This window comes from Bombina bombina, chromosome 9, assembly GCF_027579735.1.
Source record: "Bombina bombina isolate aBomBom1 chromosome 9, aBomBom1.pri, whole genome shotgun sequence".
NCBI classification, from domain to species: Eukaryota; Metazoa; Chordata; class Amphibia; order Anura; family Bombinatoridae; genus Bombina; species Bombina bombina.
The window spans coordinates 42,386,616-42,411,615 of NC_069507.1; the positions used below are offsets into that span (position 1 = coordinate 42,386,616).

General features: G+C 35.1%; 1 protein-coding gene across 1 annotated transcript in view; it reads right to left on the reverse strand.

Moving 5' to 3' along the window:
* Positions 1-7,889: 7,889 nt before the first annotated feature.
* MAT1A (methionine adenosyltransferase 1A) overlaps positions 7,890-25,000 on the reverse strand; it is a 63,120-nt gene continuing 46,009 nt past the window's right edge. The window contains exons 7-9 of the mRNA XM_053692064.1: positions 19,282-19,464; positions 14,168-14,301; positions 7,890-9,512 (exon numbers count right to left, since the gene is read on the reverse strand). Coding sequence (XP_053548039.1) covers positions 9,410-9,512; positions 14,168-14,301; positions 19,282-19,464 — 420 coding nt within the window. The 3' untranslated portion in view covers positions 7,890-9,409. The remainder of the gene's footprint in view (positions 9,513-14,167; positions 14,302-19,281; positions 19,465-25,000) is intronic.

Here is a 25,000-nt window from a genome sequence, read left to right on the forward strand (position 1 = left end):
CAGAGGAGTAAGAATAAAGAATGAACTTATAGTGTAGGAAATCGGGTTCAGAGCAGGACACAAACACCCACCTATGCATTTACACACACATATACACAAGCACACACAAACACATATATAAACAAACACATACATGTACACAAGCACACACAGATACATACACATCCATACATATACACAAACACATATATAAACAAACACATACATATACACAAACACACACAAACACATATATAAACAAACACATACATATACACAAACACACACAAACACATATATAAACAAACACATACATATACACAAGCACACACAAATACATACACATCCATACATATACACAAGCACACACAAACACATATATAAACAAACACATACATATACACAAGCACACACAGATACATACACATCCATACATATACACAAACACATATATAAACAAACACATACGTATACACAAGCACACACAGATACATACACATCCATACATATACACACATACACACATATATAAACAAACACATACATATACACAAGCACACACAGATACATACACATCCATACATATACACAAGCACACACAGATACATACACATCCATACATATACACAAGCACACACAGATACATACACATCCATACATATACACACATAAACACATATATAAACAAACACATACATATACACAAGCACACACAGATACATACACATCCATACATATACACAAGCACACACAGATACATACACATCCATACATATACACAAGCACACACAAACACATATATAAACAAACACATACATATACACACATAAACACATATATAAACATACACATACATATACACAAGCACACACAGATACATACACATCCATACATATACACACATAAACACATATATAAACAAACACATACATATACACCAGCACACACAGATACATACACATCCATACATATACACAAGCACACACAAACACATATATAAATAAACACATACATATACACACATAAACACATATATAAACATACACATACATATACACAAGCACACACAGATACATACACATCCATACATATACATAAGCACATACAAACACATATATAAACAAACACATACATATACACAAGCACACACAGATACATACACATCCATACATATACACACATAAACACAAACTCATACACACACACACAAGTACAGACATATATACAGAAACACACAATGTGTTACTTCAGCATGGCAGAATAGCAGTGAGCTATGCAAATGATCACATCATATGATCACTCTGTAATTCTTAGACTATTTACTTACAGGACCCTTTATAAATGCCCATATCCCTATAGCTTAGAGTAAGAACCAACCAGCCATTCTTCTTCATATTTTTAAAGAGACATTATAGTGCAAACATCACATGCTCTAATTAGCTAAAGTATATAAATTTAGCACTAGTGACCCTAAAACTATGTGTTTAACATCCACATAGGGGATACGCAGAGCACTGCTGGTTCAAAACAGAAATAAGCAATGACCCACTAAGCAGCAGGTTGCAGGGTCAGTGTACAAAATCACATGCTCTAACAAATTGCAGCATGTTTTGTTTGTTTTTTCCTTTACTAAAATGGACCTTTAATTTTCATCTGTTTGTCACAACCATGTCTATGAATCTAGTGAAAACAGCCACAAAGTTAATGTTGCTTATGGTAGGCAAAATAGAGGGAGTGAGTTAGGTACAATGGCATTTGGTTGAGAAAGGTTCAGGGGAGCGGATGAAAAAAGGGAGATATAAAAAAGGGAGAGGTTAGTCTTATGCACAGGTGGAAAAATGATTTTTTTTCTGAAAGATTTGTTTCCGATTTTGTCAAACGTTCTGTTCGGCAGAATTTCGTCCCTGCAGGAATTCAGTTTGGATGAATATTGGATTTGGATTCATTACCGTTATTTTCAATGGGAACAGCTAATCCGGACAATTAATATTAACGGAAATCTTACATTATAGGATTCAGACAAATAAAATAACCTATCTTTCAATAATAAAAGAACATACATCTCCTGTAGGACTAAAATCCAGTATTTAATGCCTGACCGGCTGTCCCTAACATCAGCCATTAGTACAACTATGGCAGGATTAGACAGGGGATGATAGACAAATGAATGGGCAGGCCCCCTGTACATCATTACAAACAAAGGGGCTTATTAACCAAACAATATAACACTTTCCCCCCATTCCTGCAACTTTTTTTGGTGCCAAACTGTATGACCGAATGAACAAGTCGATTTCATCAAGCAATCATTTGTTTTTGGCCATTTAGTCCAATATTGTATTCGGCTGTTCGTATATCAAATGACTCAACGAATCAGCAAAATTTGGTTGAATTTGCATTAATTAGAAGTCCAAATGCACATCTCTAGTTAGCATGGCAATAAAGTCAGAGCTTAAAGGGATATAAGGAAATATTTTGAGTGTGAGATTTGAGAATGTAGATTACAATGATCTACAAGGGAGACATAAGAAGTGTCACAAGAAGAAATAGTGAAGTGATGGAGTGAGAATGTACAAGAGTAAATGTAGATAAAAGGGTTATTTGTAATTACAAGACATTTCTGTTGTCTTGCAATAATAACATATCAGCCAGGTCTATACATTTTTAAAACAAATTGACATTGTGTTTCTCAATAGCCAAACTATAGCCACCGTTTGCCTTATTTGGAGCAGCCAACTCCAGCTCATTATATTTACTGTTCCTTTGATTTACTGAACTCATATTTTAATTTAATCTCATTCTACAAAATACATTTTACATTTAAGGTATGTTTATTCACTGCTGTATATACATTAAGTTGTTTTAAAAACGTTTTGGAGTATAAAAGAAGTTTGAGGAAAAGTATTGAAGTATTGTTATCTATAGGACTGCCAGAAGAGGTTAAACACTGTCCTGACTGATAAAAGGATAACATTACTGGCTGAAAGGAGTTAATAGCTAACTACTTAGTTGTTAGAAATATAGACCACAATATGATATAAAACGAGTAAAAGGTGACCGTTTGTTCTCTGAGCCAAAATTAAAGGGACATTATACACTAGATTTTTCTTTGCATAAATGTTTTGTAGATGATCCATTTATATAGTCTATATAGGGGGGTTTTTTGGTTTTTTTTTCTTAAAGCATAGTTTTGCTTATTTTTAAATAACATTGCGCTGATTTTCAAACACCTAACCAAACCCAAAGTTTTAGGAGAATACCGACTTATACCTACTCCAGCTTGCTCCTGTTTGTGTAAAGAGTCTTTTTTTATTTTTTTATAAATTCTTTCATTGAGGTTTGTAGCAAAAACAATACAAAGAATATGTTCACTCACAGTCCAGAGACAATATGACACAAATATAAACTTCTTACACAGACCATACTAAATAAATTAATAGTTCACAGAGAAGTATACATAGTCGCGAACATAATGAACATAGATAGCTGAAACCTCTATTTTCTAATATAAGTTCTCCGCATGTGTGCCTCAGGTAAACTGATACCTCAAAGGACGGAGATATATAATGGTAATTAGCAATGATATAGGTGCATGAAAAAATATACCAGGGTGGGCACCTCTATGGGTCCTAGCATATAATTATAATGTAAGTGCTAATAAAATATAACAGCGGGTAAGCACCGCTTTACCTTAAAATAAGGAAGGTGGAGGGGGGGAGGGGATCAAATTAGAGCAAAACTAAATATGAATTCTAATGGTACATATATTTTACAGTGTAAACTTCTGCTTTAGCTAATGTAGGCAGGATATATTTACTTTCAGTGCATCGAAAACGCTTAGCAACATAGGAGAACACCTAAGGTGCATAAATGCAGATAAAGAGCTAGGAATGGGGAGAGATAGTAGTATAACAATACTAATTAACAAATTTCCTCAACCATATATTCTCAGCAAATTAACCCCTCAGTTATAGGAGCAACATAGGCAAGTTAAAAACATGACGCTGACATATTAAGTATCAATGCATCATGTCTCTCTGGCGTAGATATAGCAATAAGGGTTGCATATCTGACTGGCATTCAGACAGAACTAGCAGCTATTACCCCTGTCAACACCAATACTCCTCCCACCCCTGCTGGCTAGGGGAAAGAGAGGGTCTATGCCTTAACAGAAACAGAAGGGGAGAAAATGAAGCACAATCCAATATAATATTAGACAGAACTCCCCTCCCCTGTAATAGGAAGAGTGTTGGGCACTATACTATATAGCTTCATTGCACAACATATTTGTATATACTATATGCCAAAGGTGGACCTGGCCTGCTGCTTGGGTGTAAAGAGTCTTTTATTATGCAGCGGAAGGGGGAGGGTCTGTTCTTTTTGCTATAAAACCACTTTCAGTGGGTGTTCCAGCTAACCTTTTCAACAGAGCTAAACTGGGAGCTTCTAAGTAAGTTTTTAAATGGTTTTATACTGGATTTTTATATCAGTATCTGTGCATATTATTCTTTATAGTAGTGTTTATTACATGCAGTTTTATGAAAATTGGTGTATACTGTCTCTTTAAACATTATTATGCCACTACTTGTAAAGCCATAATATAGATTTTTATATGTTATATTTGATAAAAAATTTTAGAAACAATATAAACATTTATACAATTATATGTACTTAACACAGAAAATAGATCAATCAATCAATTTAAAATTATCTAATATCCAATTTCCTGTTTGTGAATTTTTGAAAGTGTAAGATATATTGATGACATCTGGAAGTTTTATAAAGGAAATAATAGGTTGGAACAATCACAATAAAATCTATAGCTCAGACAACGCTGTCTACACACAGAACATCACAGATTCTTAGAATTGAATTTGCATAAAAAGAAAAGAGAACAAAATACTGATGTAATTAAAAAAGCTTTTTTATTAACAAACAGATGACAATCACAATATAATGTTATAGATTCCCTTTAATACAGCTGTTCCTTTTCCTATAAGACGTATGAAAGCATAAACAAGAGGTTCAGCAAAAGAATCAGAAAAAAATTAAAAAACAAAACTGAAAAATGGTTCACTGTACGTTAATTATTTTTATTCGTTCCTTTGAATCTACTATCTGGGTCTGCTTAAAGGCACACAAAATAAACTTTCATGATTCAGATAGGGCATGCAATAAAAACAAACAAAACTTTCCAATATATATTTCTATTCCAAAATAGTTTTTTTGATATGCACACTTTTTGAAACATCAGCTCTTACTGAGCATGTACAAGAGTGCTCAGTATATACGTGTATATGTGTCTGTGATTGGCTGATGTTACCACGCCTACCTCTTATTCTTGGCATGCTTTGTTGAAAGATAGCTCCTTTCTATAGGAGCATACTGCAGTATGCACAGGAGCATATTTGAGTCTTGAGCACTGTATGCATCAGATGTTTCCTAGCAACAAGGAAGATTTGCTACTTTGCTTTCCTGTAGAGACCACCACCCCTTTAAGGAGCTTTGACAGGAAGTAATGAATCCTTTACAGATGACGTTAAAACAAAGTAAAAGTATTTTAAACTAATGAACAATACATATTCAATTGATTTCTATTAATTATATTCCATTGCTTAGTGCTGTTTTTATTACAGCAATGATATAGACTATTTTATATCCCTTAAATATATGTATACTATATTTTAGATTCAAATAAAAGATAAAAGATAATTTGATGCCCCTTTAACAGAGAACAGCTCTACTGAAGTACACCAATAGGGCAGACTATTAGGGCAATAGGGCAGACTATTCTCCACAAAAAATGTATGCTTCATTAGTGAGATGTGGGTGATCCGACCAGACACCAGTGGTTGTTCTATGGGGGGAGCACCCTCAATATTCTATTTTGCACCTTCATTGGAGGGAGGGTAAAAAGAAAGAATTAAACTACTCCCTGCCCCTGTCCTTGTATGTACGCCACATCTCACAACTGCCTAACCACACCCCCAGACCACCTGGCTCTGCCCTCAGAACACCTGTGACTCCTCCCCCTGCCCTGAGCCTGCCCACAGAACACCAATAACTAACACTCCACCCACATGTGGAATAACTGCAGCTCTCCCCAGGAGTGTTTGCCCCCATTCTAAGGGTTCTAGAATTGCCACTGCCAGGACCAACAAGAAAGTTTTTTTATAACTACATTCTGCTGGACAAAAAGGGGTGAGCAGACGCACAACGCAGACCCAGAATATAGTAAAATGATCACTTTTATTTGAACTGATTTAAAAAGTTCACATGTGGAGAGCCCCCAGCCAATCTTTACATTCTGCCACTACACTTGGGTAATACAATATATATATATTGAAGCTTTTTCTAGCTGAGTTTAGCATTTTTACCTGTAGCTTATAAGTGTTGAAGTTGTTTTGTATTTTTTATAGAGAGGTTGAGTGCATAGGCACATAATTTAGTGTGAACCTCACCATTTCTTCCTATATATAGTGTTACTGCCTATATATTGTGTTACTGCCTATATATTGTGCCATAACTGTAAGAAAAAGCTTCAGATTAAAGAACAATTAAATAAAGTAGAATTGCATAATCAACAAATGCATAATGAAAAGACAATATAATATCACATGCTCTGAATTTCAAATGAGCAGTAAATTTGTTTTCTAAAATTTAGAAATATTCCTGCATCATATGACAACCATCAGCGAATCACAGACTCATATGTATACACTGTGAATGCTTACATATGCTCAGTAAGAACCAGAAAGTGTTTATAAAAAGACTTTGCACAATTAAATAGTAGAATTAAATTAGAAAGTTTTTCCTTTTTTTAATTACATGCTCTATATGAATCATGAAAAACATTTTGACAACATTCATTCATTTGTTAATTGAACAAAACTGTTGTTTATCTAATAGGCAAAGAAATTAACAAACGCAGTATTTGTTCATTCAAGTTGTTTTGTTAATGGCTGAATGTTTTCAAAATGTTTTATATTTATTATTCGTTTTTACAAATAAATAACATTATGCTATTAATATTATATATTTTATATGAGTCTGTGTATTTATGTTTTACAATTCACACGTCACATGAAATTGCAGTTTAATGTGACTCTTCTATTCAATAATATATTAATTCTCACAAAAAATAATAAATCACCAGTTTATTTTACTTCTTTTATTTTACAGTACTTTTACAGCAGTTGTTCCTATAACGCTGGCATTATATATTTGAAAGTGTTAAACCAATTTGGCAAAGCTACTAATGAAGTGCACATTATTGAACGGACATGAAACTCAAAATGAAATTGAAAATGTAAATTTTAAGATAATATTAAATATAGTTTTGTTTTCATACTGATATCATTCTCTTTGTATCCTTTGTTGAAAAGCATACATAGGCACACTCAGGAGTAGCAATGCACTGCTGGGAACTAGCTGATGATTGGTGGCTATGCACATATGACTCTTGTAATTGGCTCACCTTATATGTTCAGCTAGCTCACAGTTAGGCATTGGAGCTGACTGTAATCATGTGTTTAACCCCTTTCCCCTAACACAATAAAATATTTTATGTGTTTCTCTTTAATTAGGTTGCCAGGCATAATAAACAAAACAGAGTTGCTGTAATAATTGTGTATAGCAAAAATTTGTCATTTCATTGCAGCATTCGGCAAAGAGTTCTTTAATTTGCTTTCAGGCAAAAATCAAGGTTTCTCTTTCCAAATGCAGTTTTGATCTTACACACTGTAGCTGGGAAATAAGCACAAAGTTAACATTATCCAATCACGTATATGTTACAAAGTGCATTCTGTTAATTCTTTAAACGGATAATAAACCCACATTTTTTACTTTAATGATTCAGATAGAGCATGAAATTTTAAGCAACTTTCTAATTTACTCCTACTATCAATTTTCCCTTCATTCTCTTGCTATCTTTATTTAAAAAACAGGAGCCGGCCCATTTTAGGTTCAGCACCCTGGAAAGTGCTTGCTTATTGGTGTCTTCATTTAGCCACCAATAAGCAAGCCTAACCCAGGTTCTGAACCCAAAATGGGCTGGCTCCTAAGCTTTACATTCCTGCTTTTTAAATAAAGATAGCAAGAGAACGAAGAGAATTTGATAATAAGAGTAAATTAGAAAGTTGCTTAAAATTGCATGCTCTATCTGAATCATTAAAGAAAAAAATTGGGGTTAGTATCCCTTTAACTATTTAAACCATATGACAAATACTAATCTAGTAAACAAAAACAGCTGTTATGCACAAGCTACACTTTAAGATTCTTAATATAGTCCATTCCAGTGAGATTTTATGCTTAGATATCCTTTATTTTTATTTCTTTATTTGGGGGGTATACTTTTTATTCTTTAAATTAGGTGTTCAGAACCATTATCTTTTTCCTAAAGCAAACTTAATAGGACAGTAAATTACAAGATATTTATTCTGTTGTGCTATAGAATAACATATCAGCCAAGTTATAATGCTTTAAAACAAATTAAGACCCTTTTAAATGCAATAATTATTTAATAGCCAAACTCCACCCATCGTTTGCCATATTTAAAGGAGCCAATCTCTGCTTTAGTCTGCAGACAACAAAGCTAGCCACTGTTGTAAACATAGTGTAAAGTGAATTGCAGTTGTTATCTGCTAAAGGCAATTAGGGACATACATGTAGCAGGGTTAGCCTTGATAAGTCTGCAGGGTGCATTTCAAGGACTCAGAATACGAAATTGCTCTATTTTCAGAAAAAGGGGGACAAATAAATAATAAAAATATATTGCAAAGTTGTTTCATTATGCATAACTAAATATTTTATATAAAAATCTCAAGGTGATTACCGTCCCTTTAATTGCATGGGTAGTGTACGAAGTACAGTACAAAATTAGCCTTATTTAACAAAATAAATACCAAAGAACTTGTAAAAATAAAAACTATGACCAGACACGTTTCTTTGGACCCAAAGGTTTTCAAAAAATCTGAAGCCACCACACGTATAATTTTGTTGTCTTGACTGATTCGACACAGAATGTAGATTAACAAAGGATATTCACAGCAGCAGAGTTGAGTTGATTTCTCAGAATTAACTGGCAGAAATAATTATTTAGCAGCACAAAAGAAAACCATCACTAGATTTGACTGGTTGAGTTAACAAAACCCTGTACTGTTTTGATAGCAGCCACATGGTCATTATTCTGATCTCAAGAGAAAAACCTCCATTCTCTTTCCCAGAAGTCAGACTTAGAGGCAGGTGGTACAATGTTGATTTTGAGTTAATAGATTTAGTTCCGAGTCTATGAGTTTGAAACTTGTTCCTTTTCCTTTGATGTTTTTTATTAAGATTCCATAGTGGCTTGGAACTGTCAGTTCGCACATTTGAGAGGCGTTGTGGTATTTCTGAACAAGCATTTTCTTTCTTATTCTAAGATGTTGATGCAGTGTTAAAAAATCAGCTCTTTTGGTACTTCCCACGAGAATCCATCTCTGCCAAAGTGGCCATAGCAGGCAGTTTTCTGGTAAATTGGCTTCTTTAAGTCAAGATCCCTAATTTGAGAAATAATTAAACGCATATAAATGTGAGACATGAAACTATTTACACACACAATAGTAAGAGAATAAATTTGAAAAAGAATACTCAGAAATAGACCTGCATATTGGGATCATTTGTAATAATCTATATGCGGCAGAAGACGGCCGCTTATAGCATTCGCCTCTTTTTTAAAATACACAGGCCTACTCAGAAATGTACTAAAATATTTGTAGAAATATACATGCAACACAAAAAGTAGAACTTAACTTTTATTATTTGTTGAATAATATGACGTATTAAAGGGACATGACAAATGATTCTTTCATGAGAATATCATTTATACAACTTTTCAATTAATTTATTATAAAAGGTGCGTCGGTATATCGCAACTTCAGAGCTCTGGTTAACTGTTATGCGAGTCAAAAAAGTTGCACAAAACACATCAAAAATATATTTTAAAATGCAGTTACACTCGTGATAACAATGTCTAATAAAAATGATTGCAACAAAAAAAATTACATTAAAAAGTTATAAGGGCTCAAAGATATGAGGTCTCGGGTGTTAGAAAAAACAAAAAGGGCAGCAAATGGCTTTAACACAGAGATAGATACACATAAATGTCAAAGTATGTCTATATTATATATATATACTGTATATATCACTCTGACATACAAAGCCCTCAACTGCACTGCTCCCCCTATATCTCAGACCTTGTCTCCAGATACTCTCCCTCTCGTCCTGTTCGCTCTGCTCATGACCTCCTACTCTCCTCCTCTCTTGTTACCTCATCACACTGTCGTTTACAGGACTTCTCCAGACTGGCTCCCATCTTGTGGAACTCTCTGCCTCGCTCGCGCTCCACAAGACTCTCCCCTAGTTTTGAAAGCTTCAAGCGCTCCCTAAAGACTCTACTGTTCAGGGATGCATAGAACCTACACTAACCTTTCTTTATACCAGTTCCTCTCCTCCATCGCTATCCCCTGAACCCCCTTAGCATGTAAGCCTAAGCTGTTTGTAGATCACCTTCTTAAGAGCCGACTACAACAGTGCGACTCTTGGCAGGGCCCTCTACCAGTTTGTTCCCTATAAATGTTTTGTTGTACTCCGCCTATGTTTATAGCACTGCGGAATCTGTTGGCACTCTACAAATAACCGATAATAATAATAATAAATGTATATGTGTGTACATATGTATTTATGTATTTATATGTGTATATATGTATTTACAGACATATAAACTCATATGTACACACACACATATATATATACTGTATATATATATATATATATATATATATATATATATATATACAGTATATATATATATATATATATATATATATATATATATATATATATATATATATAAAGTGCATTGGAGCCTTTTGCTGTCAAGTAGCTGAAAACATGTGAAATCGCATTTATGCAATATTCACTTTTAACCCCTTAATGACCAGACAATTTTTCAATTTTCTTACCCTTAAAGGGACAGTACACTGTAATATTGTTTTTATATTAATGTAATTTCAATGACTTGTTAAACCAGCTGCAGAGTATAAAATGTATGAGAAATTGCATTTTCAGGTTTATTTGTGTATATGAAGTAGCTGCTTTTGTGCTTTTAAACCACAGCCTATTACAATGGGTTGAGCTTCAGGTAATATCAGATCTCATTATGTTATCACTTTGTGTACACAGACTTGCTTCCTTATCTTATATTTGTCTGGAACACCAAAGCTCAATACATAGAGAGAACAATGGAAAATTATCATTTTATTACTTAACTATCCTGCACCACACTGTGAGTATCAATTATTTTGCTGGCTGTGTTTACTTAGGCTATTCAATAGCTGAGACTCCAGTATCAAAACTTTCAGTATAGGTTGGGAAACCACAAGCTAAATCAGATATTTTAAAGGCCAAAATAGGGATAAAGGAGCTACTTGTAAACAATTTAATACACTCCAGCAGATAAAATAGATCACTGGGAACAATTTAAATGGGAGAAACTTTTTGGGTGAACTGTCCCTTTAAGGACAAAGGCTATTTTTACATTTCTGCTGTGTTTGTGTTTAGCTGTAATTTTCCTCTTACTCATTTACTGTACCCACACATATTATATACCGTTTTTCTCGCCTTTAAATGGACTTTCTAAAGATACCATTATTTTCATCATATCTTATCATTTACTATAAAAAATGATAAAATATGAGGAAAAAGTGGAAAAAAACACACTTTTTCTAAATTTGACCCCCAAAATCTGTTACACATCTACAATCACCAAAAAACATCCATGCTAAATAGTTTCTAAATTTTGTCCTGAGTTTAGAAATACCCAATGTTTACATGTTTTTTGAATTTTTTTTGCAAGTTATAGGGCCATAAATACAAGTAGCACTTTGCTATTTCCAAACCACTTTTTTTCAAAATTAGCGCTAGTTACATTGCAAACCCTGATATCTGTCAGGAATACCTGAATATCCCTTGACATGTATATATTTTTTTTTTAGAAGACAACCCAAAGTATTGATCTAGGTCCATTTTGGTATATTTCATGCCACTATTTCACCGCCAAATGCGATCAAATAAAAAAATTCACTTTTTCACAAATTTTGTCACAAACTTTAGGTTTCCCACTGAAATTATTTACAAACAGCTTCTGCAATTATGGCACAAATGGTTGTAAATGCTTCTCTGGGATCCCTTTTGTTCAGAAATAGCAGACTTATATGGCTTTGGGGTTGCTTTTCGGTAATTAGAAGGCCGCTAAATGCCGCTGCGCACCACACATGTTTTATGCCCAGCAGCGAAGGGGTTAATTAGGGAGATTGTAGGGAGCTTGTAGGGTTAATTTTAGCTTTAGTGTAGTGTAGTAGACAACCCCAAGTATTGATCTAGGCCCATTTTGGTATATTTTATGCCACCATTTCACCGCCAAATGTGAGCAAATAAAAGTTTTATTTTACATTTTTCACAATTTTAGGTTTCTCACTGAAATTATTTACAAACAGCTTGTGCTATTATGGCACAAATTGTTGTAAAAGCTTCTCTGGGATCCCCTTTGTTCTGAAATAGCAGACATATATGTCTTTGGCATTGCTTTTTGGTAATTAGAAGGCCGCTAAATGCTGCTGCGCACCACACGTGAATTATGCCCAGCAGTGAAGGGGTTAATTAGGTAGCTTGTAGGGAGCTTGCAGGGTTAATTTTAGCTTTAGGGTAGAGATCAGCCTCCCACCTGACACATCCCACCCCCTGATCCCTCCCAAACAGCTCTCTTACCTCCCCCACCCCACAATTGTCCCCGCCATCTTAAGTACTGGCATAAAGTCTGCCAGTACTAAATAAAAGGAGTTTTTTTTTTTAAATAAAAATAATAAAATATTTTAGCTGTGATGGACCCCTGCCTTAGCCCCCAACCTCCCTGACCCTCCCCCCCCCAGCTCTCTAACCCTCTCCCCTACCTAATTGCCGCCATCTTGGGTACGGGCAGCTGTCTGCCAGTACCCAGTTTGCCCCCAAAAACAAAAGTTTTTTTTTTCTATTGCACTTTAAACTTTTTCTGTAGTGTAGCAGAACCCCCCCCCCCACAATACCCCCATCCCCCTCCCAGATCCTTTTATATTTAAAAAAAAAATTTAATCTTTTTTCCCTCCTCTCCCTCCTCATTGGTGTCAGTGGCTAATGCGCGCGCCCCCCCCCGCAGGCCCCCCCGCACGCTCCCGGCACCCAGCGTGCACATTGCACTCACAGGAACCGGATGCCGGGCAGCGATGGGCCGCCCACCCGCCTCCCTGCTGCGCCCCCCACCCACCAACGAACGGCACCATCGCTACCGGTGCAGAGAGGGCCACAGAGTGGCTCTCTCTGCATCGGAGTCTTCTAAAAAGGTATTGCAGGATGCCTCCATATCGAGGCATCACTGCAATACCCTGAGAGCTGCTGGAAGCGATTGCGATTGCTTCCAGCACTCTGTTAGACAACTGACGTACCAGGTACGTCCATTGTCACTAACTGCTTGTTAATGCATGACGTACCTGGTACGTCAGTTGTCATTAAGGGGTTAATAAAGTGTTTAAATATGTATGTATTGTAAATATTATCACATAGAGGAATATGTTCTAAGTATTTTTAAATAGATTTTCCTATATATATCTGTAATTACCTATACATAATTATATATATATATATATTTAGAATAAATTTAACATATTCTTCTATGTGAAGAACATTGTAATGCAAAATATTTATATTTCTTGTTGGGTTAGTGCATTTGGTTAAACGCAATCGGTTTTGCGCTCGAGTAAGGGTATTAATTGCATGCTCTATCTGAATCATTAAAGTTTAGTTTGACTTTATGTCCATTTAATTGCTGTTTAGAAGCAGAACAGCAGAAGACAGTTGGTTTATGTCAGGTATAGTTTTTCCTAATTGAACTTAAAGTAACATGAAAGTACAAAATTAAGCAACTCATTGAGCATTACTGGGAGCTAGCTGGTGTCACTGTGTTAAGCTTGAGTTTTCACCAGTATGCTCTAATAAAAAGGGACTACGTCTTAAAAAAAAAAGGATACCAAGAAAATTAGGTAATTTTGACAAAAGAATAAATTTGAAACGTTTTTAAAAGTTTTATGCCCTGAGTCGGACGCTGCAAATTTGAGTTACTTACCTAACAATTACTCCTGGCCTTAGGTCGAAATTTTGGTTGACAATATCCAACAGCTCCTTCTCCGTTTTCTCTGATGTTCCATAAGTAAACAGTGACACAGATAGGGGTTTGGCAACACCAATGGCATAAGCTACCTAGAGACAACGTATAGTTAATGTTTTACAAAGAATAATTCACTTTTCTAACTATAAATAATACATTAGTGAATAACTGTGTAAGTTAATACATTTGTTTATCTCACCCAACAATAATGATCTTGCTTTTTAGTCTCCTTCAAACCTATAACATTTTTAGCTTCTTCTTCAGGTTTGTAAGTATAAAGTTTGAATAAGGCCAAGTGCTTGTTTTCAGAACACACAGCACCGTTTCTTCACATTTTTGTGCATCATCTACATCTTTTACATTTTTATTAGCTAACAATCAAGTGACAGTTTAACCCCTTCAGGGCTGAATATTTCAGAAGAAAACTTGCTCAAATGACCACTCTTTAACCTTTTTTACTATCACTCAAAGGCCTCTATTTATCAAGGTCTGTCGGACCTGATCCGACACTGCGGATCAGGTCCGACAGACCTCGCTGAATAAGGCGAGGAATACGCTCGCCGCATTCAGCATTGCACCAGCAGCTCACAAGAGCTGCTGGTGCAACGCCGCCCCCTGCAGACTTGGGGCCAATAGGCCGCCAGCAGGGGGGTGTCAATCAACCAGATCGTACTCGATCGGGTTGATTTCCGGCGATGTCTGTCCGCTTGCTCAGAGCAGGCGGACAGGTTATGGAGCAGCGATCTTTGTGACCGCTGCTTCATAACTGCTGTTTCTTGCGAGTCTGCAGGCTCACCAGAAACACGGGGCATCAAGCTCCATTCGGAGCTTGATAAATATGCCCCAAAGAGCCTTTGTTTTTGTTTTGTTTTTGCTTTTTAATTTACCAAATGCACAATCATTGTGCAATACTCTGAGCCACAATATTAAATGGACACAACACCCACATTTCTTCTTTCATAATTCAGATAGAGCAGGCAATTTTAAGCAATTTTCTAATTTACTCCTATTATAATTTTTTCTTCGTTCTCTTGCTATCTTTATTTGAAAAAGCAGGAATGTAAGCATAGGAGTCGGCCCATTTTTGATTCAGCACTTGGGTAGTGCTTGCTCATTGGTAGCTACATTTAGCTTACATTTAATCACCAATCGACAGGTGTTACCCAGGTGCTAAACCAAAAATGGGCCGGTTCCTTTGCTTACATTCCTGATTTTTCAAATAAAGATAGCAAGAGAATGAAGAAAACATTATTATAATACGAGTGAATTAGAAAGTTGCTCAAAATTGCATGTTCTGTCTGCATTGGGTTTTGTGTCCCTTTAAAAACATTCGCTCACTGGGTATCCCCAGTCTGTTAGAAACCCAGATGTAGCCAAACGTGAAAGATACCACTGAATCATCACAAATACAATATGCATCAATAAACAGCAAAGGGCCAGATTACAAGTGAAGTGCAAATTAACAATCCCGCTTGAGCGTTAATTGTGTTAGAAGATTTGTGCGCTTGTCGTGTTGCGCTCGTATTATAAATTAAAAGTAAACTGTTTTCGCTCAAGTGGTAACACGACGAGCGCAAAAATCCAAGATAAGAATATTGTGTGCACGTTCACGTATTCCCCATAGAAGTCAATGGAGAAAAAAAGTGGGGGGAAAACCCCCCATTCTCACGCGAACACGATTGCATATTCTCATTTGCTGTAACTCGACATGAAAATATGAATATTTCATTTTAAAATGTTCTTCATTATACAAGGATATGTTCTATTTATTCATAAATACATATTTCTACATATATCTGATGGGTTTTTGGTAAAATATATATCTATATATACATATATATATATATATATATATATATATATATATATATATGCACACATATTTATATTTAGGTATAGATATATACAGATATATATAGAAATATCTATTTAGAAATATATTGATCCTATTCTGCTATGTGCAGAACATTGGAATGTGAAATATTTACAGTAAATACATAAAAGCATTTATTAAACATGAATGTTGCATAAATATTCTTTTACATGTTTTCGTCTACTTAACAGCACACATATATGTACTGTATGTGTGTGTATATACTGTATATATATATATATATATGTGTGTGTGTGTGTGTGTGTGTTTATATGTGTACATATATATTTATGTGTTTATATGTGTACATAGTATATGTCTGTAAATACATATGCAAATAAATACATATGGACACACACACACACACACACACATATATATATATATATATATATATATATATATATATATATATATATATATATATATATATATATATATATATATACAGTATATACACACACATACAGTACATATGTGTGTGTATGTGTCTCAATGTTAAAGCCCTTTGCCTGCCATCTGTAGAGGTCTTAACTGGATGACAAAATGTAATGTCACATTATTGCAATTATAAGTTAAAGGGACACAATTTTTTTTCTTTCATGATTTAGATAGAACATACCTTTTTAAACAACCTTCTAATTTACTTCTATTATCTAATTTTCTTCATTCTCTTGATATAATTTGCTAAAAAAAACAATTCTAGATAGGGTCCGTAGCTACTGATTGGTGGCTGCACATAGATGCCTCGTATGATTGGCTCACCCATGTGCATTGCTATTTCTTCAGCAAAGGATATCTAAAGAATGAAGAAAATTAGATAATAGAAGTAAATTGAAATGTTGATGAAAATTGTATTCTCTACCTGAATAGTGAAATAAATTGTTTGGGTTAATAGCCCCTTTAAGAATAGTGTCATAACAAAAATGATTCAGGGCTTACCTATATGTCTTGAGAGCTATGTGGCAGCAGTTTTGCAGGAATGGTTTTAACATAACATTGTGTGAACACTGCCGCCATCTAGTGTTCAAAAGCATTCTTGCAAAACTGCTGCCACATAGCTCTCAAGAATGTCTTGATTCAGATGGACCATGCAATTTGAAACAACTTTCCAAATTTACTTCTATTAATCTAATTTTCTCTTTTTATTAGTATCCTTTGTTCAAAAGCATATCTAGGTAGGCCCAGGAGCAGCAATACACCAGCTGCTGATTGGTGGCTACAGATGTATGCCTCTTGTCATTAGTTCATACAATGTGTTCAGCTAGCTCCCAGTAGTCAATGCTGCTCCTTTAACAAAGGAAGAGAATGGAACCGTGTAAATTTTCTTCAAGTAAATGTAATTCTTAAAGGGACATTAAACACTTTGAGGTAGTAATAAAAAATGAAAAATTGCATATATAAAAAGAAATCTGCAATATATTTTCATTATTTAGTTTGTCTCCTTTTCCTGTAATTCCACTCTGAAATTGTCAGCTTTTCAGTTCCTGTTAGAAAAGGAAGTGCAGAACACTGTTAAATTCCACACAGTCATTGGCCTATTTATAACTGTCTCTAATTGGCCACAGCAGAGAAAGTAACCTAAGTTACAACATGGCAGCTCCCAATATTTAAACAGCTAATAAAACTTTAAAAATACATCTACATGTTATACGTATACTTAACTTTACTTTGAGTGCATCATTCTATCTAGCATTTATTTAGTGTTTAATGTCCTTTAATGGAAAATGGAAAGTTTTATCTTAAATAATGAAAGAAAATTTGGGGTTTCATGTCCCTTTAACTTATAGCCCTATATAGTCAAACAAATAAAAATAATTACACAACACTATAGATGTGAGCCTTAAAAATATATAGGATAATGGCAATTCAATATTAAACACATACAAGGACGGTAACAATAAGTACACATTTATTCAAGTGCATGACAAAGAAAAGCTTTAAAGGGTGATAGGTTTGAAATAAAGTTGACAAGAGTAAGCGGCTATGTCATATATAATAAGTATTACGTATAGAAGAGCTTGGATTTGTGAAATTAAAGAACAGAGGAAACTCAACAAGAATTAAGGGTGAGGAACAATAGTGTGTAACCTAACATGAAATAGCCTAGGAGTTCCAGGTGACTTTATCTAATAAATGTATGTTATTAAGGGGTGGGTGGGATGGTAGGGGGGAAATGGTGTCACATTATTCAAATGAACGTACGCTGTGCTATGGATATGTATGCCTTGCAGGAGAGACGTCCATTTTAGGGGCTATGGTCAGTCTGTAGGATGAAATTTATATTTTGGGTGAGGTAGCAGAGAGTAATATATTATATTGGTCCTAGCTGCACAGATATGGAGGAAGGGAAGGCGGCACATATTACTATTTATCATACTACCAAGTAATAAAGTACTATAAGCACAATATTCACACTCCCAGGTATCTTTTTAGACATTTTATGCATTCAGAAATCTGGTTAAAGGGACAGTCTACAGTCTAATGTTATTTCTTAAAAATATAGATAATCCCTATATTAGCCATTCCCCAGTTTTGCACAACCAACACTGTTATAATAATTTACTTTTTACCTCTGTGATTAACTTGTATCTAAGACTCTGCAGACTGCCTCCTAATTTCAGTTATTTTGCATTATCTTGCATTTTAGCCAATCAGTCCTGACTCACAAGTAACTCAACAGGAGTGAGCATAATGTTATCTATATGACACACATGAACTAGCACTGTCTACCTGTAAAAAAATGCCAAAATGCACTGAGATTAGAGGCGGCCTTCAAGGGCTTAGAAATTAGCATATGAGCCTACCTAGGTTTAGCTTTCAACAAAGAATACAAGAGAACAAAGCAAATTTGATGATAAAAGTAAATTGGAAAGTTCTTTAAAATTGCATGCCCGATCTGAATCATGAAAGTTTAATTTTGACTAGACTGTCCCTTTTCCGAAACAGCGCAGTCCAACTGTCTTCTCAACTCTTAAATAGATAGGTAAATACAGGCAGATGTTTCCAGTAAATGGCATTTATTTAGCTATTTTAACGAAACAGTAAAGCTGTATTGACCTTTGTAAATAAATAAAGATCATGCATTTTATGTGCAGAGGAGTCAGTTGGACTTTGTGTATTTGGGTTTTGCAGTGACCCCATCTTCAGTTTGCACTTAAGGTATAAAAGTACTCTAAAGCACAGGTATAGCACATACCTGGACCAGCACTCGTTTGCACAGCTGGGCATGAACCAATGATTTTGCCACCCAGCGGGCAGCATAAGCAGCAGATCGATCAACCTTTGTGGAATCTTTGCCAGAAAATGCACCACCTCCATGAGCTCCCCATCCCCCATAAGTGTCCACGATTATCTTCCGTCCGGTGACCCCAGCATCACCCTATGAAATAAAACATAGATTCAGTGGTTTATTCTACACTCAAGGTCTCTAGATCTGCAAAGTGTTGTTTTGTTGGGGTATTTTTTTTTACAAGAATCTGTAAGGGTTGTATTTGTTAATTTGAAAGTATTCAGTAACAGGAAGATAAAACACCTTGTAATGATAAGACTATTTGTAGTCCTGCAAGTAACAATCCAAGGGGTTAATCACAAACTTTTGCTTGTTTTTGTCAGATATCAATTTTGGACAGAATTGCCAGTGCTCTTTTCCAGTGACAACAATCCTAATATGCTTCTGCTGTTAATACCCGAAATCTGTACCTCCCGAAAACAACACAAAGTCGTTATCAGTGTCGCCAATCTCCTGATTTTGTACAAATGTGCGTGATTAACGACAAACAAGATGGGGATTTTGTGGGTTTAACAATTACACGACAGGTTGATCAGTAGTATAGATATTAGCAAATGCATAAGCCGATGTTAAAGCAACTTGATATACTGTTCGGTGAGATTGTAAAAAATATGTTTTATTTATTCACAAGGAATTTTCTAAACAGCAGGTTTGCTTATAGGTGAATGTCGGCATTTTAAAATCCTGTTTGCACAATATTATTTATTGTCTGTTTCTTGATTGGTAAAACACTTTGCCTTATTTCTTATTTGGGTCCGATTCTCTAAAGCTCTTCGGTCTGCCGAGATTCTATAAGGGGCTTCATCAGCATTACAATGTCCCTCAGGGAATATTGTAAGGGGGATTTTTCCTTTTGGAACTGTATATCTCATTAAAGGGAGTTTATTAATATACTTTAAATTAAAGGTATACTAAACCCTGTGTAGCACTTGATGATTGGTGGCTACATTTAGATACCAATCAGCAAGTGCTACCCAGGTACTAAACCAAAATTGGACCAGCTCTTAAGTTTACATTCTTGTTTTTTCCAAATAAAGATAGCAAGAGAATGAAGAAAAATTGATAATAGAAGTCAATTAGAAAGTTGCTTAAAGAGACACTCAAGTCAAAAGTAAACTGTCATGATTTAGATAGAACATGCAATTTTAAACAACTTTCCAATTTACTTCCATTAACAAAATGTGCACAGTCTTTTTAAATTTAAACTTCTTGAGCATGTGTAAGAATTCACAGAATAAACGTACATGCATTTGTTTAAAGACAAAAGGGAATGCAACCGCACTACACAGAGTTTAAGGGGATGCCTATTAGGTTGCTACTATTAATAAAATTGGTTAAACGGCTAGAGTGCTTATGCATATGTAAACTGTTTGGAGTACTTGAGTCAAAAAGAATTTTGATCATGGATAGAATGCATTTACTTAGCACTTCTCTCTCCCCATGTGGTTATTGAAGCATCTTATTGATATGGAATAGAGTTTGGAAAATAAAGTTAAAATTTAACTTTTATTGCAACATTTTAAAATAAAACACAAATAAAGATTAAAAACACAAACAGAACAAGGGCATTCACAAGTAATAGCACTTGGGTATTCAAGGACTTAAGAAATTCTTTTACTCCAGAATGATGTTAACTAAGGGTTCACAGTGGGGTAGATTTACTACGATCAGGGCCGCCATCAGGGGGTGACAGGGGTGACTCCTGTCAGGGGCCCAATGGGCTAGGGGGGCCCCATGAGGCAAGAACTTAAAAAAAAAAAAAAAAAAAAAAAAAAAATTTTTTTTTTTTTTTTTAAATTTGGGCAGCCACCAGTGGGTACTACAGCAGAGTGCTAATTGAGCATGGGAAATGTTATTACAAGGAGTAAAGTATTAGCATTTGAGAGGATTTCTGAGTGTGCACTAAACCACTATCCACAGTGTGAGACAGACTTGGCACTTTGTAGAGTGTGTGCCTGAGTCAGACGGCTGATCACTTTCATTTGCAGAGGAGGTAGGAATTACTTAGCAAATGTTTTTTATTTCTTTGTGCAATTTAGGATTGTAACTTCAGTGTGGTAGTAGTTGTATGATGGGGCCAGGGGTCCATAAAAACACATTTTTTTAGCAGAAGTGTATTTATGATTATTTGACAATGCTGTAGAAATTCTATGTTTAAAACCATGCATAAATGTTTCCTCCTCAATACACAAATGATATATATTACATTCCAGTTTACTGCCCCTTTATGCAAGGACTTTCCAGATACAAGGGGGCATTTTTTCTAAGATTTTTACATCTGCATAACATGTTATACTCTCAGACTAAGATTGCTCAGTGTTGGAAATGAGATAGGTTAACTTAAAACTGTTCAGTTTACTCTACAGCTGACTTCATTTTGAAATGCATGCCAACAAGCTTAAATCCTGCATTTAACCAGATCTAATGGTATGAGTACCACAGCTTATGGTTCCACCAAGACCATATAGAGTACCGGATTTTCAAAATCCACAAGTACAGCTGACAGATGGGAACATTTGTACACTATATTTTAAGTGGTGCTCTTGGTTGGGGAAAATATCAAACAAACATATGTCAACCTTTTAAAAGTACTTTTCTTCATCTAGCCATATACCCAGATCATTAATGTACAATTTTGAATTCACAGAATTATTTTTGTTTGCACATTTACAAATATGATTCTTTAAAAAGTGATCTCTTAATTTCTGCATTTTTTTTTATCATGCATGTCACACACTGTTGATTTAGGGGATGCAAGGTGCATAAATGTTTCCTCCTGTGAGTGTTTCTGTGGGTGTCTGTGTTTATGTCTTTGTGCTTTGGTTTGTGTCTCTATGAGTGTGTATCTATTTTTTTTCTGTTGGTATCTCTGTGAGGGTGGGTGTGTATGTCTTTGTGCATTTTCTGTGGATGTCTGTGAGGGTGTGTGCATATGTCTTTGAGCTTTTTCTATGGATGTCTCTGTGAGGGTGGGCGTGTGTTTGTCTTTGTGTATTTTCTCTGGATGCCTCTGTGAGGGTGGGTGTGTATGTATGTCTGTGTTTTCTGTGGATGTCTCTCTGAGGGTAAGTATTTTCTGTGGGTGTCTCTGTGAGGGTGTGTGTATGTCTTTGTGTGTTTTCTGTGGATGTCTCAGTGAGGGTGTGTATGTATGTCTTTCTGTGTTTTCTGTGGGTGTCTCTGTGTGTGTGTGTGTGTATGTCTTTCTGTGTTTTCTGAGGCTGTCTCTGTTGGTGTTTCCTTGGGTGTATGTGCAAGTTTGAGTTTGTGTGTGTGTGTCCATTGTCTGTTCCTTTTTAGGACATTATGACCTTACTACTGATTATTCACATCTTTCTACAGACTTTGAGACTAATGAGACCTTTCCGGAAGTCACCAATCTACCATTTAACCTTTAAATTATTGTTAAGGCAGTTCTGGGCCCTTCTTTTCAGCCACTGCAGGCTGTTGTCATCATTTAGTTGTCATCTTCCTTTACAAAAAGATAATCAGAACTCCATATTTTGTTTTCTATATCTCCTTTTTTTACAAAACTGTAGTTTACCTCATTACTTGTAAGGTCAATGTAAACAAGTGCTAAGTGTCTGCTTGGCTGTCTGTGTTTGAGTTTCTTTGCGTGTTTGCTAGAGTGTCTATATGTGAATCATTATGTGTGAGTGTGTGTGTGTGTGTGTTTCAAGGTATGTTACTACCTTTACAACATTTCCAAGTTTAAATAGACACAGAATAAAGTGCATATACGTTTTAGTCAATTGGTCAAAAATTGCACATGTCAAAGGAGGGGGGGGGGGCCCTGATCAATGTTAAGTCAGGGGCCCCAAAATTTCTAGTGGCGGCCCTGACTACGATATACAGGATATAGATTGTTTGGATTCACCTTTTGTAACATAAATGACCTATCCTGATTATAGTGAACAACTAATGAGTAGTTCACTGAATTATCATTCAGTATCAAAATAAAGATGCCCTTAGTTAGGTTACTAGTGAAAGGTAATTAATATTTCTATATTTCCAGACTTACAAAGTGTTGCTGGATAGAATATTTTACACTGTTAAAGTGGTGAGTCTTTTATCTTACGTACTGGCCCTTTAATAGGGTAAATGTTATAAAGGTTTATTATTCACCATATGTAAATAGTGGAGTAAAGTTGCAATAAAGATTGGATGTCTCTTTATTTAGATAACATTCTTATCATAATTGTGAATACAATGAGTAAATATATTTATGAATTGATATTCCACATTTGTTACCAGATTTTAACTATGTAGCTAACAGCTGAATATTTATTATGAATACAGAGTTATTCAATTGAGCAGATACTAATATTGTGTAATGTTTCCTCCGTCTCAGTGTGATTTGTTACAGTGTATCTTTACACCACTGACTGTTAATTGTAGTCAGTTTTGCACCCTTTATGTTATTTTTAAATATCAGTGCTAGTATTCAAATAGTTAGGATGCAGGAGATTCTCAGAGGTTATTCCGTAAATTGTTTTTAAGTAGTTTTAGAATTGGATAGTAATTTAACTTAAAAATAACGTCTGTTATCTATTTAGAGGGCAACAACTTAGATACCGCTTGGTTACTATTGGTAATGAGCCGCTTATATTGAAGTGTTGCAAATTCAGATCTAGTTTTGATCTAAGACATATATTAATAAAAAATTTTAACGACTGCTTACAGAGTAATTAAACAGCGGTCTGTATGTCTATTGCCACTTATTTCAAAATTGAATTGCTGGCAGTTTGCTAAACAAATTATAATTTGACCACTAAATAAATATTTTCTTAAATTGTATTCACTCGATGTATTAGCGTCTATAAACAACAAGCAACATGGTTACATTTAGCTTAAGAGTATCGTTTGAATATTGAGGTATGAATTGCTATTTCAGGCCCAATACGTGCTATACATTATAGAGTTATTCAGTAATCATAGTGTCCCATCTGTTTGCTAAAGTATTTAAAAAAAATTAGGAGTTGAAAACAATCAACATGCATTTGTGATTGGCTGATGGCTATCACATGGTATCTGTATGCAATTGTGATTGGCTGATGGCTGTCACATGGTACAGGGGGAGTGGAAAAAGACATAACTTTTAAAATTGTCAGAAAAAAATCTACTACTCATTTGAAGTTCAGACTAAGTGCTATTGCATTGTCTTGTTATCTTGCATTTGTTTATTATGCAAATCTAATGTGTTTACTGGTCCTTTAAAATGGCATGCTCTATCTGAAAGAAAAAATGTGGGTTTAGTATCCCTTTAAACTTTCAGGAATCAGAATACAATTTTAAACATCTTTCCAATTTATTTCTGCTATCAACTTTGCATCATTGGCTTGGTTGACTTTGTTGAAGAGTAAACCTAGGTAGGCTCATAGGACCTCAAGAGCGAGAATGTGTCTTTAGTACTCTATAGGCAGCAATAATTGCAACAGTGATTGTAGCAATGTTATACAAAGTTGCAAACACTGCTGCCTATAGAGTGGTGAAGACACGTGCACGCTCTTGAAGTCCTAGGAGCCTACCTAGGTTTACTCTTTACCAAAAAATACCAAGAGAATGAAGCTAATTTGTGAATTAAAGTAAATTATAAAGCTGTTAAAAATGACATGCTCTGTCTGGT